The sequence below is a fragment of the Nelumbo lutea genome, chromosome 6, assembly GCF_056320005.1.
Source record: "Nelumbo lutea isolate HS-2025 chromosome 6, American lotus-T2T, whole genome shotgun sequence".
NCBI lineage: Eukaryota > Viridiplantae > Streptophyta > Magnoliopsida > Proteales > Nelumbonaceae > Nelumbo > Nelumbo lutea.
In genome coordinates this window covers 23,558,893-23,576,801 of record NC_142689.1, presented here as the reverse complement: position 1 = coordinate 23,576,801, position 17,909 = coordinate 23,558,893, and the positions used below count along the sequence as shown (strand labels likewise).

Below are 17,909 nucleotides of genomic sequence, written 5' to 3'. Positions count from 1 at the left end.
TCCTGGGCTGTAGGGTATTGTGAAGTCCTAGTTTGTGGCTACGAAGGAGCACCTTTTGCTCCAGGTCAATGTTTTTTTGATTAATAGTATATATTTCTGTGCAGAAACATTTTTATTTATTGAATATCATCGGTAGTAGTGTTGTTAGCTGTAAGGGTATATTGGGCACATCGGGTGTATCATATCGTATCGTTGGATTAACGATATGCCCCTACAGGGGTCGTATCAGGGTGTGACCTGGTTCAGGGGGTAGACCAGCCTTAGACCGACCCCTCTGAACCAGTTTCAAAGAAAAAAAAGGGTGGGTGAGCTTCGATACAGGCCTATATGCCCTTACCGGCGTATTGGCCTGTATTGATATTTTAAACCTTGATTACAGCTAATGTATCTGAAAGGGGAGGTCTTAGTAACTTCTAAAATGAGATGGGAGGTTTTAGTATTTAGGAGAAATGTAAGGGAGGTTCAAGTCTTTTACCCTAATATCTAAGATTTTATTTATAATAAGTAAGTATTAGCTTATGTACATGATATTTTCTAGTTATGTATAGAGCAAACAAAGAAAATGGACTTTTACATTTCACAACCCATGCTCCATTGGGAGCACCCTACATAGGAAATATTAACTCAACAAGGTATTGTCCCCACTTCTACTCCTTCATGAGCAAAGGAATCTGCCAATGAAGAATTTGGAAATCATGTGAGGTAATGCCCACATTTTTAATCCCATTTAATGAGAGGCAATTGAATGAATGTGCTTCTTCTTTTCGAGGTGGGCCCTACACAAAGAGTCTTTAATCTATGCCTGGTGAAAAATCCAAGAGCCTAAATTGGCTATCAGTCATCCCGTCTTTAGGGCTGTCTGCCTTAGCCTCTTTAGTTAGCTTATCTGGAGCACCTCAAAACAGCTGGACCACGAGAAATGGCATCGGGGCGGGGCTGAGTTTTGCACGCCCCATCCCTGACCCTGAACTCAAATCCCCCGCCCTGTCCCTGTCCCGAACCCCACTGAGGCTAGAAATCCCAACCCCATCCCCAACAGGGTGGCATCATAAATCCTGTTTTTCCGTTCCATTCTGTTTAAATGCCATATCCATTGTTAAATTATGGGCACTTAAATCCATTTTTCACTACTTCAATGCATGCCCTTTTTGGTCTAGCCCCAGCCCTTTGGATTATCAAGCCTACAATAGTTAAAGCTCAATACTTAAGTTGTAGATCCCACCTGCAATAATCTGAAATAAAGAAAATAAAAACAGAAGAGAAGAAGATTAAAGAAGATGGGAGAGAGGTCAATTTATCCATCCCTGATGAATTACAGGTTGTGCAATATCTTTAACATTCTATGTTTCCTTTGTTAAAATTATTTCAGTTGTATATTGAGTCATAGTATATTCATAATTTTACAATCTTTTTGTGAATTTCTATAAACCTCTATCAATTAATTCCACTTCTAAATGGAGTTTTACACCAAAATCAAAGTTTAAAACCTTTCTTGGTAATGACAAGAAAGAATTAATTGCAATTTCAGTTTCATCGTACCATGATATGAATCCATTATTTATTCTCATCTTGAACCATAACATTTTGTTTTTGACTTGCTTATTTTGTGGCAGGGACTGCACCTTCATTGACCAGAGGGAAAATGGTAGGACTTTTTGCATAGTAGTCATGGTTGAGATTACCAAGGATTCTTCTAAACAATTGGATACTGTTCGGGACTTGGTTGTTCCATTCCTCTCAAGAACTGTAATCAAAGGTTTTTTCTCATATAGGTTACTCTCCTTTTGACTTTCAATCTACTAAGATGATATTTCTAGTAACTTCATATACTTGTGGCCCTATTGGCTTCCTTTTTTCTATGATCAATTTATCAACTGCTGTTGATTTCTTCTTCTTAAAAGGCCTTATATGGTCATATTAATGATAAGGGTGAGAGGCTTGTTTGAGCCCCTGGGTGTACTTGCCATGTTGATGTTCAAAATTAACATGGGTACTTGGCACTCCTTGCAGTGTTGCAAAACTGTTCTAAGACTTGAAATTATAAACCTCAAACTGTAAGAACATGAAATTTCCATGAAACTTTGGATTTGTTTAAGGACTTCTCAGCTGTAGACATTTACAGGAATTGGGAAGTGGTGGCTTCTACAACTTCCATGAAACCTACTGTGCAGGAATTGTGGTCCTCACCAACACAACAAAGAGTGAAATTGAACTTTGATGGGAGTTCAAGAGGTAACCTGGGCCCTTCAGGTATAGGAGTTTTCAGAGATGAAAATGACAGAATTGTTGCTTTGTTTTCGGGACCAATAGGAGTGGGAGACTCATTGAGAGCGGAGGTGATGGCCTTGCTTCAAGGTGTAAGATATGCAAAACAGTTGGGGTTACACCAAATTGAGATTGAGGGAGACTCTAAATTGTTGATTGAGTGGCTGCATTCTGGTAAGTTGGGAGCCTGGATTTATTGACAGCCCATAAGGGAAATCCACAATATAACAAGGGAGATCGGTGCATGCTTCAAATGGACAAGGAGATCAGCTAATGGTTTAGCTGACACGTTGGCTAAACAAGGGATTGTGAGGGAGAGTATGTTCTGTGCAGTTTTGTAAGAAAGATAACTGGGGGCTCAACACCTACTTAGGGATTGACAGCTGTACTTAAATCTGGAAAGTTATTTAAAGTTATTTAATGAAGTTACCGTTTCCAATAAAAAAATAACATGAAATTTCCAGGTTTTCAATTGACATTTGATTCATTAAAACTCTCCTCAAAACTTGAATGAAATCCAGAAAGGGAATGAGAATTCCCAAACCCTCACATAAATGGATATTCAAATTCATAGTACTATAAAAGAAAAGATTGAGACTTGAGAGCAGATGGAATCAATAGAGAGAATGGATGTGGAAAAGAAAAAATGGAGACTGTTGCCACCTTTTATCAGTGGATAGTTAAAAGCAGCCCATAATGCTTATGGGTCTCATATTATTAAAAAAATTAAATTACCGTAATAATAAAATACCATAGCTTGATGAGTTGACCAAAGCATATTCACAAAGAGGTCTCATGGTGTATGTTGTTTGCTGATGTCATTGCCTTAACTGATGAAACTATTGAAGGATTAAATGCAAAATGAAATTAATGGACAAATATCTTAGAAACAAGAGTTTCTAAAATAAAGACTAAATCAGGGTACACATAAGATTAGAGACCGATAGATAACTCAATGTGACCTCCTTTTGTACCTTGGTTCAATAGTTCATAACAAGGGAGAGATTGAGGATGTTGCCCATAGAGTTAAGTGTGATGGACAAAATGGAGGGGTGCATCCAGAGTCTTTTGTAATAGGCGAATACCTCTTAGACTAAAAGGAATGAGTGGAAAAACTAGAAAGGATAAAGCCATAAACAAAGTTATTTGAAGGAACCTAGGAGTAGCTCCAATGGGGTGATAAAATGAGAGAAAGTAGGCTAAGATGGTTTGGTCACATGCATAGAAGACCACTGACAGCACTTTTAGGAAGAACCAATATGTTGCAAGTTGAAGGGGCTAGAAGGGCTAGGGGTAGACCAAAAAGGACATGGTCAAAGTAGATAGAAATGATTTAAGTGCCCATAATTTAACAATAGATATGGCATTAAACAGAATGCAATTGCAAAACAGGATTCATGAAGCCAACCCCATATAATTGGGATAAGGCTAGGGGAGATCATGAACCAGGCTTGGTTGGGCCTGAGTTGGGCTTAGCACATAACCTAGGCCATCCCAGCTCAAGAAATGAATTTTAATTATTTATAAAATTTTAAATTATATGATGTATAAAACATGAAAAGAAATGCATGGGCCTGAACCTGGAAATTTATGAGCTGGGCCAAGTTTGATCACCCCTTGATGAATAAAACACTAATAGTTATAAGGGAATGTAATTTTCCATGTTTTCGACATGTCAATACCTAGAATTTAACCATTTTAAAAGGCCGAAATAGGAGTTGTCTACATAACATTTGTTATCAAAATTGGGGGTTGCATCATGAATTAGGGGATCTGTACAAAATATCAAAATGCAGTTCAACAAAAGAAACATTGGATTAAACTATGATGGATTGTTTGTACTAAATCAATAACTTTTAAATTGATAAATACTTTTCATTTGCTGATCAATAAACATTGGATTAAACTTTGATGTTTATGGTTTAAATAGGGTGTGGTTACAGTCACATTTTTCCCTCTCACCTATACTATATTGAATTTAAGACTCGTCGTCATCATCCATACCTTGAGATATGGGGTCAGCTACATGAATCCTGTTTCACCAATCCATTCTATGTAAAGTCATATCCACTGTTATTAGTGCTTAAATCATTTCTTACTACTATCCATGTCCTTCTTGGTCTACCTCTAGCACTTCTAGCCTCTTCAACTTGTAACAAATCACTTCTTCTCACTGGTGCTGTTGATGGTCTTCTATGCACATAACCAAACCATCTTAGTCTACTTTCTCTCATTTTATCATCTTTAGGGGCTACTCCTAAGTTCCTCCAGATGACTTAGCATTCACATTTCTGCCACTCATTTTCTGGACATGTTTTTTGACTGCCCAACACTCTGCTTCATAGGACATAGCTGGCCATACAACTGTTTTTAGAATTTTCCTTATAGTTTAAGTTGTATTTGCCTATCACATAAAAGTCCAGTGGTAAAATCATGGGCTGACAAGTCATCAGAAAACACTGTGCACTATGGAACTTTCCTCCTGAATATGTTTAGTCAATTCATCTATGATCAGTGCAAATAGATAAGGGCTAAGCGCTGATTTGCACTCCTATTAGCACAAAATAGGAGCTACACTCCTATTTGAGTTATCTCTTTGTCTCTTGGTCTCCAATTCAAGACTATTACTGATTTTTTTTAAAATATACACCATCTTACTATATGAAATAAGAAATATTTAATAACAATGAAAACAGATAATAATAAGAATTGGTTTTCTTACTATTTTAATTATGGTTATAGTTTTAAAATGGTTTTACATGGTTGTCTCCCCATCTTGACACTTCGTTACTTGCAACTTTTCCATATAACTAGGCTGCACTGATTCTAAGGAGTAGGATGAAATTATAAAACTTCTTACCTTACCATACTCTGCATTTATTTTGGAATTTCAAGATTAAATAAAGGATAGGATGTTTTCTGCATCATGAACTTTGCTAAACATGCTAGAGTGATCTTGAGTTGTGAAGTTGTATGGGGATCGTAGGGGCCATTTTTTGGTGCAGTGGTAAAATCATGGGCTGACAAGCATGAGAACACAACTTTGAATCTGAAAGTGATCTCTTTGTACAAAAAAGGTTGAAGTTTAGGCCTGTATTCAGCAATGTTGCATGGACATCCCACCTTTGAAGGGACTTGTGTCCACGAGTTGACATGTCTGGCTTTTCAAATGTCAGACTCAGCTACAGGATAAATCAGGTGGATTTACTAAAATGTCCTCCAATCAGCTCTCCAAAGATATATTTCTGATAACAGATGTAGATAGGATTGATGATATACATAAATATATGAATGCCTGCCTGCCTCCATGAGTACATACATATGCATATATTTATCAATTCAGTGACAGATAATAAAATATTTTTCAGGATTCTTGGAGTTCAAGAGTGTTGATATTTTGTGGAATGATCTACCTAAGTCTTCAAAATCCTACATGTTTTCTTCTGGTGAACTTTATCTGAAGGTTTTCATGTCAGAAGATTGTGAAAGAACAAAATTCTGGAGTTCTCTTCAAAATGCGTGTCTTCCAGTTATGGATCTTATTGATTGGGAACGCAGCTATCCAGATAATATTTATAATATTGTTTGTGCTTATGGAATAGATGCTGGATGGAAATATTTTTTGAGGGTAAGTTTTTTAAGGATAATATTTATGATATTGTTTATGCTTATTCTAGCTTCTTTTGTTTGGCTATCCAGCAACAATTTTGTAAGTTTTTTAATCTGATATTTGCATTGCAGAGTTTGAAGTTTGCACTATCTGATATTGGAAAGACTGTACTGCTCGAGCACTTGCTTCTAGTTGCAAATTCTCTTTCATTTACAGGGGAGTTTCTTAGCTTAAGTGCTAAAGGAATAAAAAGACAAATGGATCAAGCATCTGTCTCATCTCCCTTCATGCAAGCATGCTTTTCTGTTAGTTTCTTTTCTCCATCTCCTTTTTTTTTATGTTCTTTTTTGTTATCGTATAGATAGCTTATATAGGAGTAGTTTGTTTCTGGCCCAATAAATCTGTTTGTGATTTGGAACTTGTAGAATCCTGGTGCTTGCTTCATCAAAGCTGCTAAAGAGGGGGCTGTTGATGATCTTCGGGGTATTCTTGATTCAGTGTCCTGGGGAAAGAAGGTCCCAATTGGCACTGGGGGATACTTTGATATTCTATATTCTGGAAAGGTATGCAGTATCACTAGCATAGGAATCACGTTATTTATCAATACAAATATACCTCATTGATCTTAGTTTCAACACTTACTACAAGTACTAGTTTGGGAGGGATGAATCACATCGGCTTCTGGCTTTTTGAGGTGTTCCCTACACGGACAGCCTTTAAGCTATGTCTTGTGTTGGTTAAAATATCTGGAGTGCCTAAATCGTCTATCAATCAATCATTTTTTAGGTTTTCTTCTTCAGACTTTTTAGATAGCTTATCTTGAGTGTCTCAAGCAGCTGAACCAGTGTTTTGCTGACTGTTCAGCTCAGTCCTCCCAAAAAGGCACTAAATGAAATGCTAATATTATGTGTAAAATTATTATCTAGTGCCTGCTTTATGCTGGATACAAAGAAGAAAGGTTGGTATTAATTTGATTCTTGAATGCCTAGTTTGACCTCAGTATTTGACTGCTTTCTCTTGCTAGTCTCTGCCTTTGGAGTTTTCTCCTCTAAAGCCTAATTTGATCCCAGTAGAATATACACATATATGGATGATTAAAAGGTACGCAAAACACCCTTGTATGGACAATTGTGTGCAGTATTTTCTTACTTTGGACCGGAATGGATGGTTAAACCAATGAATTGGTGAGCTTTCCATGTCTCAGTTATCTGATGATTTTCACTGGTTGGCTGATCCAACTGCCTAGTTAACTGGTAAAACCATGACTCAATCACCTTTCTACTTTTCTATCTAATCTGAGTCTGAAAACATTGATTGTGTGGCCTAATTTCTCCCTTGTGCACCGTTACAAATAATGAGAGAGATTGCACAACAGGCTACCAGGGGCGGAGCTAGGATTTTCTCTTGATTGGGGGTGCAAAAAGTAGTAAACATGGATAGGGGGCCAAAAGTTAGTAAACATGGGTAGGGGGGACCAAAATATAACTGAGGTTGAAATGGGTATTGTGGGGATTTTCAAGGCAGGGGGGGCATGGGCCCCCTACCACCCCTGGCTCTGCCCCTGCAGACTACAATGATGAGGATAAGCTATAGATTTGCCGCACCATGTGCTAACAGCATTGCAGGTGCATTAGCAATAGCAAGACAAGGTGTTAACTGAACTTAGTGGTGGATTTGAGCCGAGCTGAGCCAAATATCTGGCTGTTCAAGCTTGGCTTGCCAAAAGAGCATGAGGCTCAAGTTTGAGCTGGAGCTTAATTCGAGATAGAGACTTGAGCTCAAATTTGGCTCAACACAAAAGCTCATATTTTGAGCTTGGCTCAGCTCAAGCTCGTCTGTGAACCAAGGTTCCTACAAAAAAATAAAAAAAAATTTATATATAAAAATCATTTATTATTATACATCTAATAATCTAATGTATACATATATATTATCAAAATGTATATATATATATATATATATATAGAGAGAGAGAGAGAGAGAGAGAGAGAGAGAGAGAGAGAGAGAGAGAGAGAGTGCAAGCTCAATTAGGCTCTCAGTCCAAGCTTCATTGGGCTCGAGCTCAACTCAAAGCTTGGTTTAAATTGATCTGAATTGAACTTTTCATGAGCCAAACTCGAATAGCTCGTGAAAAGATCGATTCATGTGCACCCTAAGCTCAGCCTAGCAAGGGCTAGACCTAATTTTGTGGTGCTTGGCATATTCCTATCATATCTCATAGAAGTTGGTATAGGGTTTGTAGAGAGACTGTCGAATGAGAAATGTGTGTTACTCCAATGTGATACTTATAATTTTATATTTTTAGGGAAAATTACAAGAAGGCTCTCACTTGGACATCCAAATACAAAGGATAATGAAAAGACCAAAAACTCCCTGCCCAAACATTCTCAACAATCATATATTACACTTCTTGGAATACATGACATTTATAAAACACAATTCTATATGTTCCGTTCACTCATTTTGAAATATAATTATTTCCTGAGTGTAAAGATATAGCACTACATGGCCCTAAAACTATCTTCCCAATTTATATATAAGAGTTTTCACTCACAAGAGCTTAGTTATCCCATGCGCCATAGCCTGCATTACTGCAGATTGACACATTCCCAGCTACCAATTGGGTATTTGATAAATAGCTCTGACATGTGGCATCAGAGTATATGTGCATAATGAAACTGCCTATGGTTCACATGCAAGATATGTCTCATTTGGACAACATCTATAGCCATGGTCAACTTTTTCTTTTAGTTTTGTATCTATTCTATATGATTTTTTTTTTCGTGTTGAAGCATGTGACTTTTTATAATAAGACCACAATCTTATATTCAATAATAGTAGGTGGCTTTCCTTTTGATATTTGTCCCTAGCTGTATCTTTCAAATGCTCATATATTGGTATAGAATTAGGGACCATTGCTTGGTGCAATAATAAAATCATAGGCTGACAAGTGTAAGAATGCAGTTTCAAGTCTGAGAGCAGACATTTTTGGTACAAAAATGCCAAAGTTTAGGTCAATATCCAGTCCATCCTCCCCAAGACCCAGGATAGTTAGGACCAACATTGTAAAATGGCTCTATTTATATTGACGTAGAATTGTGTAGTTTCTTCGTTTCTTAGAAAATATATTTTTGGAAGGTCTTTGATAATCTTCTTATTGTGTTACTCATTCTAAACATCTTCAGGGATATGCACCTGCTAAACCTACAAATATCTACAGTGTGCTATGTCACGAATCTAAATCTCATAGGGAGAATGAAGAAACAGGTTTAACAGATGCTTGCAGAAAAGTGTGCTGCAAATGGGAGAAACAATCCTTCTATGCATCTAAAGATCCTTTACCTAAGGGAGATAGTTCAGAAAACTTGCCAAGTTCAGTTTTGAGAAGTATCTATTCTAGAGAAGATGTTCTGAAGTTGAATAGTTCATTGAAGCACATATTGCACAAGTATGTAAACATTCCATTGTTTTTCCCCTTCTTGTAGCATTATATGATTTGAGGCTAATGAAGTACCATGTCCTTCAAAGTTTAATCTTTTATCTATAATTTTATCCTATATTTTGAAATGACTGTATTTGGCACAATGTTTTTTTTTTTTTTACTGAATGGATGGTAAACAAGTTTCCGTATCAAAATAATATTCAAATTATAGTTCATGGAAGAATAATGGGCTTTTTTGATAAATATTGTATCTTACTAAAAAAGAGGTTGAGATTCTCTGAACAGCAGGATTCAAGTCCAATAACAATAGACTAAACAGCATTAAGGACTAGAGCACAAGGGCTTCTGGGTCCTTAGCTATACCACAAAAGATGGACAAAAAATTAAAGTCCTATTGCCTTTTGTTAGAATGCTCGAGTCAGGGGTATTTTGGTCATTCTGGTGTATCTTATTGAAAGTGAAATGTCTATTGTATCTGAGTTTAGGTTATGTGTCCCATCTTCTATGAGGGACAGAATTGTGTTTCTTGTAACTCAAGTTTTTCATGAATAAAAGTCAAGTGGGTCGGCTAGGAGAGTGACTTTTGAACTCTCTTCTAGTCTGGCCGAACACTCTTCTCCTCTTCTTCTTCTTCTTCTTCTTCTTCTTCTTCTTCTTCCTCTTTCTCTTTTCTTTCTTCTTTCTTCTTCTCTACTTTGACCTAGAAACAACTAGGGTTTATTCACATGGTATCAGAGCATTAAGGTCTGGTGTTCGTTTTCTTGCTACTGTCTTCTTCCTGGGTTTGCTGCCAGCTTCACAGTAGGTTTCATCATCCTACAACTGATTTGATTGAAGACTCGATAAAGGGATGAAAAGGAGTTGTCGTTTTGAGGGCCTGGAGGTGAGAATGCCTCTGGACGGTGCTGTGGTGGTCGTTGAAGTGGTATACTAGACCCTCTATTCAGTGTACGAAGAGGGCTGGTCGTATACAGGTATGGACACTGCTGTCGTGTGTTCAGAAATGGACTGTGAATGCTGATTTTTTTGTGTGCTTTGAAAGTTAGTCGTTGTGGTGCTGGGTGAAACTTATACACATATCAGTTATGTTTTTTTTGTGTTTTCTTGCTCACATGTGTGCTGAAAGAAGAGTGGTAGATTATTGATGTCCACGACAACAGTGGTGTGGTGTTGATTGTGTTGTGGTGGCTGACATATTATGTTTTTAAATACTTAAAAGTGAACCCCTAGGCCTTGTGTGTAATCAGTTCTGTAGTATGCAGAACAAGTGTTCGATGAAATGACTGAGTAATTTCAGTAGTGGTGTGTTGGTGGTAAATGGTCCTGCAGTGTGCAGTCCAATTGTTTGATGTGTTGACTGAATGGTTTCAGCTTTAGAGTGTAGTGTGTAATTGAAGATAGTGGGTTGGTGGTATTGTAAGTGAGATAAGCCTTGTGACAAGTGTGAGATTGTGGTGTATATTCAGAGGAGACATAATTGAGATGGTTTCAACTATAGTTGGGAATGACAACAAAATAGGCATCATGCTCTCTTTAGATTATCTAAGTGTTCAAATGACATCCATCAAGTTGAATGGTGAGAACTATGTACCATGGGCAAAATCTGTGGAGGTGTTCTTGAAGGCCAAGAGGAAAGTAAAACATTTGAGGGAGGAGAAACCTTCCTCTGATTCTCCTGGGTTCAGTGATTGGGAACAAGATGATGCACAAATAGTGACATGGCTTTGGAACAGCATGGAACCAAAGATTAGTGTAAACTTCATGTTCCTAGATACAGCCAAAGAGATCTGGGATCATGCTAAAAAGTTGTACTCTGGACAAGACAACACAACTAGGGTATATTAGTTATACCAAGAGTACTTCAATTTGAAGCAAGGAAGTCAAAACTCAGAAGAGTATTATGCAAGTTTGAGAAACATCCGCAATGAGCTAAATGTGTGTCACCCTCTAACATCAGATATCCAGATCCAATAACAGCAACGTGAACAATTTGATGTGACTAGGTTTCTTGTGGGCCTGAAGGCTGAGTATGAGCCTGTCAGAGCACAAATATTGAAGCAAGGAAGTCAAAGCTCAGAAGAGTATTATGCAAGTTTGAGAAACATCCGCAATGAGCTAAATGTGTATCACCCTCTAACATCAGATGTCCAGATCCAACAACAGCAACGTGAACAGATTGATGTGACTAGGTTTCTTGTGGGCTTGAAGGCTGAGTATGAGCCTGTCAGAGCACAGATATTGGGGGGATCAGCTCTCCCCTCACTTGAAGAAGTTTTTTCCTGTCTTAAGAGGACATCCATTGAGCTAGTGGAACATTCTTCCTTCTCTGATAGATCTGGTTTGGTAGTGACTAAAGGGAGTAGTCGTGGAAGTAGAAGTAGTGGTGGCAGCAGTGGTCCTCCAAGCAACCGTGGTGGACACATGTTTAACCGGGCCAGTGGCCGGACTGGAGGTCGTGAGTCAGGGGGAGGCCATGGAAAAGGAAGGGGTAATGCTTAGAGAAAATGTACACATTGTGGCTTAGAGGGGCACACAATTAATTTCTGCTATGATTTGCGTGGTTCACCCAATACTTGGGCTAACCATGTTACATCTAAGAGTCGTAGCACATTTTACTAAAAGCCAGCAAACTGCACCAACCCCCTCCACACCCACTTGTGCTTCTGGGCAGGAAATGGTGAGTGTACCACAGGCAATATATGAGCAGTTCCTTAAAACATCTCAGCAGAACACAACTACACTTGCCCATTCAGGTATGACTTGTTTAGCTTCCAAAGCCTCACCCTGGATCGTTGATTCTGGCGCCTCGGACCATATGTCTGGGACTCCTGATGTATTTTCTTCCCTTTCTCACACCTCCACATTTCAGACAGTTACACTTGCTAATGGTTCTACATCTCCTATTTGTGGTGTTGGTGATGTTGATCTCTCCTCATTGTCTTTAGTATCTGTTTTATATGTTTTAAGTTCCCTTTTAACCTTATGTCTGTTAGTAGATTAACCAAGTCCCTTAATTGTTCTGTAACATTCTATCATTCTTCTTGTGTGTTTCAGGATCTCAAGACGGTGACGAAGATTGGTGGAGGGCATGAAGCCGGTGGTTTGTATTACCTTGATGGTGGTGGCCCTCCAGTGGCTTTTCAATCGTCTCTTACTCCTCTCAAATGGCACTGCAGACTTGGTCATCCCTCTCTTAAGGCTTTGAAGCTACTAGTTCCTTCCTTGAGTCATCTTTCATCATTAGATTGTGAGTCGTGTCAGTTGGGAAAACATCATCGAGTCTCATTTAGTCCAAGAACTGATAGTCATGTTTCAAATCCTTTTGCTTTAGTTCATTCTAATGTATGGGGTCCAGTTAAAGTGGTGTCATACAATGGATTTAAGTATTTTGTAATCTTTGTTGATGACCTTTCAAGGATGACATTGATCTATCTTATGAAATACCGTAGTGAATTGTTCTCTATTTTTCAGAAATTTCATGCTGAAATACACACTCAGTTTGGTGTTCATATGAAAATACTTCGCTCCGATAATGCCAAAGAATACATCTCCTCATCATTTCAGCAATACCTAGAACATCATGGAATAATTCATCAAACTTCTTGTGCCTACACCCCGCAACAAAACGGTGTAGCTGAACGGAAAAATAGACATCTTCTTGAAACTGCTCGGTCCTTGATGATCAATATGCATGTCCCAAAGCACTTTTGGAGTGATGTTGTTTTTACATCTTGTTTTTTAATAAATTGGATGCCCATGTCAATCATTGGAAGTCAATCCCCTTTCTCCGTGTTGTTCCCCACTTTGTCTCCCTTTCCTCTCACCCCAAGAGTCTTTGGCTGTGTTTGTTTTGTTCAGCACTTGGGGCCTGGAGTAGACAAGCTAGGTGCTCGAGCTACGAAGTGTATTTTTCTTGGCTACTCAAGGACTCAGAAAGGGTACAAGTGTTATAACCCTAAGTTTCATAAATCGTTTGTGTGCCCTGATGTCACCTTCTTTAAGTCAGTTCCTTTTTTCTCCAATGTCGGGGTCTCTTCTTCTCCCCCTGTGGTTCCTCTTCCTGTTCCGGTTGTGGACCCCCTTCCCGTATCTCCCACTCCTACTGTAGATGCACATCATATGCCAGTTACTACAAAGAGGCCGCCAATTACTCAAGTGTATACTCGCAGAAGTGCTTCGGCTCCTCCTCCACTTCAGCACCCGCCGATAGATCCTGCTACTGCTCCTTCTCCTTCTCCCTCAAATCTCCATCTCCCTATTGCTTTGTTGAAAGGTAAACGTACTTGTACTTCTCATCCCATTTCAGACTATGTTTCCACTGCTCACCTTTCTACTTCTCATTGCAAGTTTATATCATTACTCTCATCGGTTCCCATTCCCAAGACTGTACAGGAAGCCCTTGCCTCTCTAGGGTGGCGGCAAGCCATGGAAGAAGAACTCTTTGCTCTACAACATAATCATACGTGGGAACTCACCACCCTTCCTCCTGGTAAGCATACTATTGGGTGTAAATGGGTCTATACAGTGAAGCATCTTCCTGATGGCAATGTGGAACGATTGAAGGCACGGTTAGTGGCCAAGGGCTATTCTCAGTTATATGGTGTGGACTATATGGAGACATTCTCTCCTGTGGCTAAAATTGGTTCAGGGTGTTGATCTCATTGGCTACTATGTATGATTGGCCTCTCCTATAACTTGACATAAAAAATGCCTTTCTACATGGTGATCTTGTTGAGAGGTGTATATGGAGCAACCACCAGGGTTTGTTGCTCAGGGGGAGGCTGGTAAGGTGTGCAGGCTCAAAAAGGCGATCTATGGACTGAAACAATCTCCTCGTGCTTGGTTCGGCAGGTTCAGTGAAGTGGTGAAGGCTTTTGGGATGAAACAGTGTCAGGTTGATCATTCCGTGTTTAGCTATAACTTAAAAGATGGAAAAATCTTGCTAGTCGTGTATGTGGATGATATTGTCATAACTGGAAGTGACAGCAATGGAATTGACAGGCTGAGAAAATTCTTACAGGACCATTTCAATACGAAAGATCTGGGGAAGCTAAAGTATTTCTTAGGAATAGAAGTTGTGAGGTCAAAACAGGGGACCAACCTATGTCAGAGGAAATATGTTCTTGATCTACTTGAAGAAACAGGGTTGTTAGGTGCTAAACCAGTAGAGTCTCCTATGGAACTCAATGCCAAGTTAAGTGTGGATGCAGGTGAAGAGTTTGATGATCCTGTAAGATATAGAAGGTTGGTGGGAAAGTTGAATTACCTGATCATTACCCGACCAGATATATCATTTGCTGTGAGTGTGGTGAGTCAGTTTATGCAACATCCCTGGGTTCCTCATTGGGAAGCTGTTCTGAGAATTGTTAGGTACCTAAAGGGTGCTCCAGGTCGTGATTTGTTATACCAAAAAGGAGGACCTCTTGAGATAGTAGGGTGCACAGATGCTGATTGGGCTGGCTCTATATTAGATGGGAGGTCAACCACAGGGTATTGTACCTTCCTGGGTGGCAATCTTGTAACTTGGAAGAGCAAGAAACAAACAGTGGTGGCAAGAAGTAGTGCGGAAACAGAGTACAGGGCTATGGCCCATATCACATGTGAACTAGTATGGATGAAGAACCTACTAGAAGAGATGGGTTTCTCAATTGACAAACCCATGAAACTATACTGTGATACCCAAGTTGCTGTTCACATCTCATCCAATCCTGTCTTCCATGAAAGAACTAAACATATTGAGGTGGATTGTCACTTTGTGAGAGAGAAGGTGATAAGTGGGGTAATAACTATATCTCATGTGAGCTCAAGAAATTAGTGGGCAGATATCTTCACAAAAGGATTGTCTCGGGGAAGAATAGATTACATTTGTAACAAGCTGGGACTATATGATATATACTCTCCAGCTTGAGGGGGAGTGTTAGAATGCTCGAGTCAGGGGTATTTTGGTCATTCTGGTGTATCTTATTGAAAGTGAAATGTCTATTGTATCTGAGTTTAAGTTATGTGTCTCATCTTCTATGAGGGACAAAATTGTCTTTCTTGTAACTCAAGTTTTTCATGAATAAAAGTCGAGTGGGTTGGCTAGGAGAGTGACTTTTGAACGTTCTCTCTTCTAGTCTGGCTGAATACTCTTCTCCTCTTCTTCTTCTTTCTCTTTCTCTTTTCTTTCTTCTTTCTTCTTCTCTACTTTGACCTAGAAACAACTAGGGTTTATTCACACCTCCCAATATGTTATTGTGTAACACCTTCAAGAGCCTTAAGATTAGCCACTTAATGCACCCTCAACTTTGCCAATGATAGCCCACATAGTAGAATGTTTTCCTTCAAATATTCTCATTGAAGTGCTTCAGAATATGGGATTAAACCTTATATGTCAACCTACCCATAAAAAAAAAAAGAAAATACTTATATAACTATCCACATGAAGAAGTTGGCTTTTGACGTCCAATTTGACCTCCACAGCCATTTCTAAGGGAGAAAATTGTCTGATCCCACCAACATCACATGGAATAAGCTGAAAGAGAAGTTATCTCTGAAGTCAACTTTCCAGAGTATGGGATTAGATGACACCAGATGGATGGGGGCCTTTTTCAGCGTATCCAACAGATTAATCAAAGATTCTGCCTACTATACAATGTTTCCAGCTACTAACTTGTAAGTGATTTTGGCTATGTTAAACAGGTTGGTATATATCACATACAAAGGTCTCTCTCCAATCCAAGTATCCCTCCAGAACTGAATGTGTTCACCTATGCTCACTTCTTAAGTGATATTCTGATTGAATTCTCATCAGATCTAGCCCCTCCAAATGCCTGATCCATAGGTGCACGGGATAGTCATCAATTCTCAACCTATGGGGTTCTGCCTGTATTTACTAGACGTCTTTTGCCGTAGGTTCTCTTTTTCCACTGCATATTTCCAGACCACTTGGAGAGCATTGTTCATGTTCCTTAACTGCGAATACCACCCTTTGTTTTGGTGTACAAACCAGAGACCAAGCCACTAGATGGAATTTTCTTTCATCACCCATCCATCCCATAAGTAGTCCTGTCTAAGCCTTTTCAAAGTGTTTGCCATGCCACAGACATCAAGGCAGGGATTGCAAACATTGACATGAATAAATAGATAGTGGGATTTGAAATAGCTCTTTTGAATTAGAGTTAACTTACCACCCAAGAACTTGGACAGCAGCTTGCCTTGTCTATAACCAAGGGTGGTAGCTAACTCCCCAATATTTGGCACCTCACCAATTGTCACAAGCTACACCTTATGGAGATTAATCTTCAAGCCCTATGCAGCTTCAAAATAGATAAATCAGAAGCTGAACTGAAAAACAACATATCTTCTTGCCATGATGTAGTAAAAGTAATGAAAATTATCAGCATACTGTAAAGAACTATGGAGGGGATGGAGGGTCTATTTTCACAAACCTAAAGCCCTCTATCTAGCACCATCACACACTAAGGGCCTCAGTCACTATAGTAAATAAGAAAGGGAATCAGGTTGTCTTTTGCCATAGATCATATATAAAAAGTTAAAAAAGAAAGGCGGGGGGGGGGGATCCCCTTCTACTGATATTTATAATCTAATTATGATTTATAAAAGGACCATAATAATCCTCATGAGAAAATAAAGACAAAATATAATCAATGCCCTTGGACAAAAATACCTAAATACCTTTAAAGTCTATTCCATAGTTCATACAATCTCCTTCAAGTGGAGTATGGATATCTATCATGCTCAACTTGTAAAAAATGTCAACTTTGATTGTACAATGTCTTAAGTAAGGAACCCAGTCAATTGATTATTTGTATTTTATCAAGGGTAGGCAAATTTTTTAAACATCAACCTTCTCTCTATTGAAATTCTGGTTCTCTTCAATATGCTTGGTGCGGTCATGCTGAACCAGATTGTAAGCAATGTTGTTTGCAGCTTGTTGACATCCATTATTGGTCATACTTTTTATTGCTGTACCAGCAGCAGGGGTAGTTTAGTTATAGCAATTGAAAGGGCTGCCCACCCATTATTGTTCTTCTCAACTCAGTCTGTTCCCATTCCTTATTCTTCTCATAACTTCTTACTGTCTTCTTGTTTTTTGAATTATTTTTATTTAAATCAAAATATAGCTTTTTTCATTAGTGACAAGTCAGCGTTGCTGTCACAATATAATATCGTAAGTTGCCAATGCTTACCCCTAGATCAATGAGAGCATGCTTTACCTGTAGTAACTTTGAATTGCCATGAGTCATTGCTCTAGACTTATTTTCAGCACTGGACCTACCTAATAAAAATTGTTTCTTCTCCAAGTAATTAGATTCCCCCCAACAAATATAGTATCTTGTAGTTGACCTTCTTGTCATCCACGTAAGTTGCCCAATTAGCCTAAGCTTCTACTTGAAATGATCACGCTTGGCAAATATTAATCACTTTCCAAGAGTAGCTATCAAGCAACATAACATTCTTTTTGTGGTTTGAAAATGTCTACCATGGAGTGTGCATATACTAATGACTCTAACAGTATACGATATGTTGGTTCTAGTCAAACAGAGATATATCATCTGGCCAACTAGTCTGTCAAATTTTCCAATGTCT

The 17,909-nt window shown here is 38.7% G+C and overlaps 1 protein-coding gene across 15 annotated transcripts in view; it reads left to right on the top strand.

Moving 5' to 3' along the window:
- The window catches only part of NRPD1A (nuclear RNA polymerase D1A), a 68,208-nt gene that overhangs the window by 36,808 nt on the left and 13,491 nt on the right, over positions 1 to 17,909 (top strand). For all 15 annotated transcript variants that reach the window (XM_088947995.1, XM_088947994.1, XM_088947996.1 and 12 more), the window contains 5 exons: positions 1,614 to 1,756; positions 5,634 to 5,893; positions 6,007 to 6,180; positions 6,301 to 6,438; positions 9,061 to 9,323. In XM_088947995.1, coding sequence (XP_088804121.1) covers positions 1,614 to 1,756; positions 5,634 to 5,893; positions 6,007 to 6,180; positions 6,301 to 6,438; positions 9,061 to 9,323 — 978 coding nt within the window. The remainder of the gene's footprint in view (positions 1 to 1,613; positions 1,757 to 5,633; positions 5,894 to 6,006; positions 6,181 to 6,300; positions 6,439 to 9,060; positions 9,324 to 17,909) is intronic.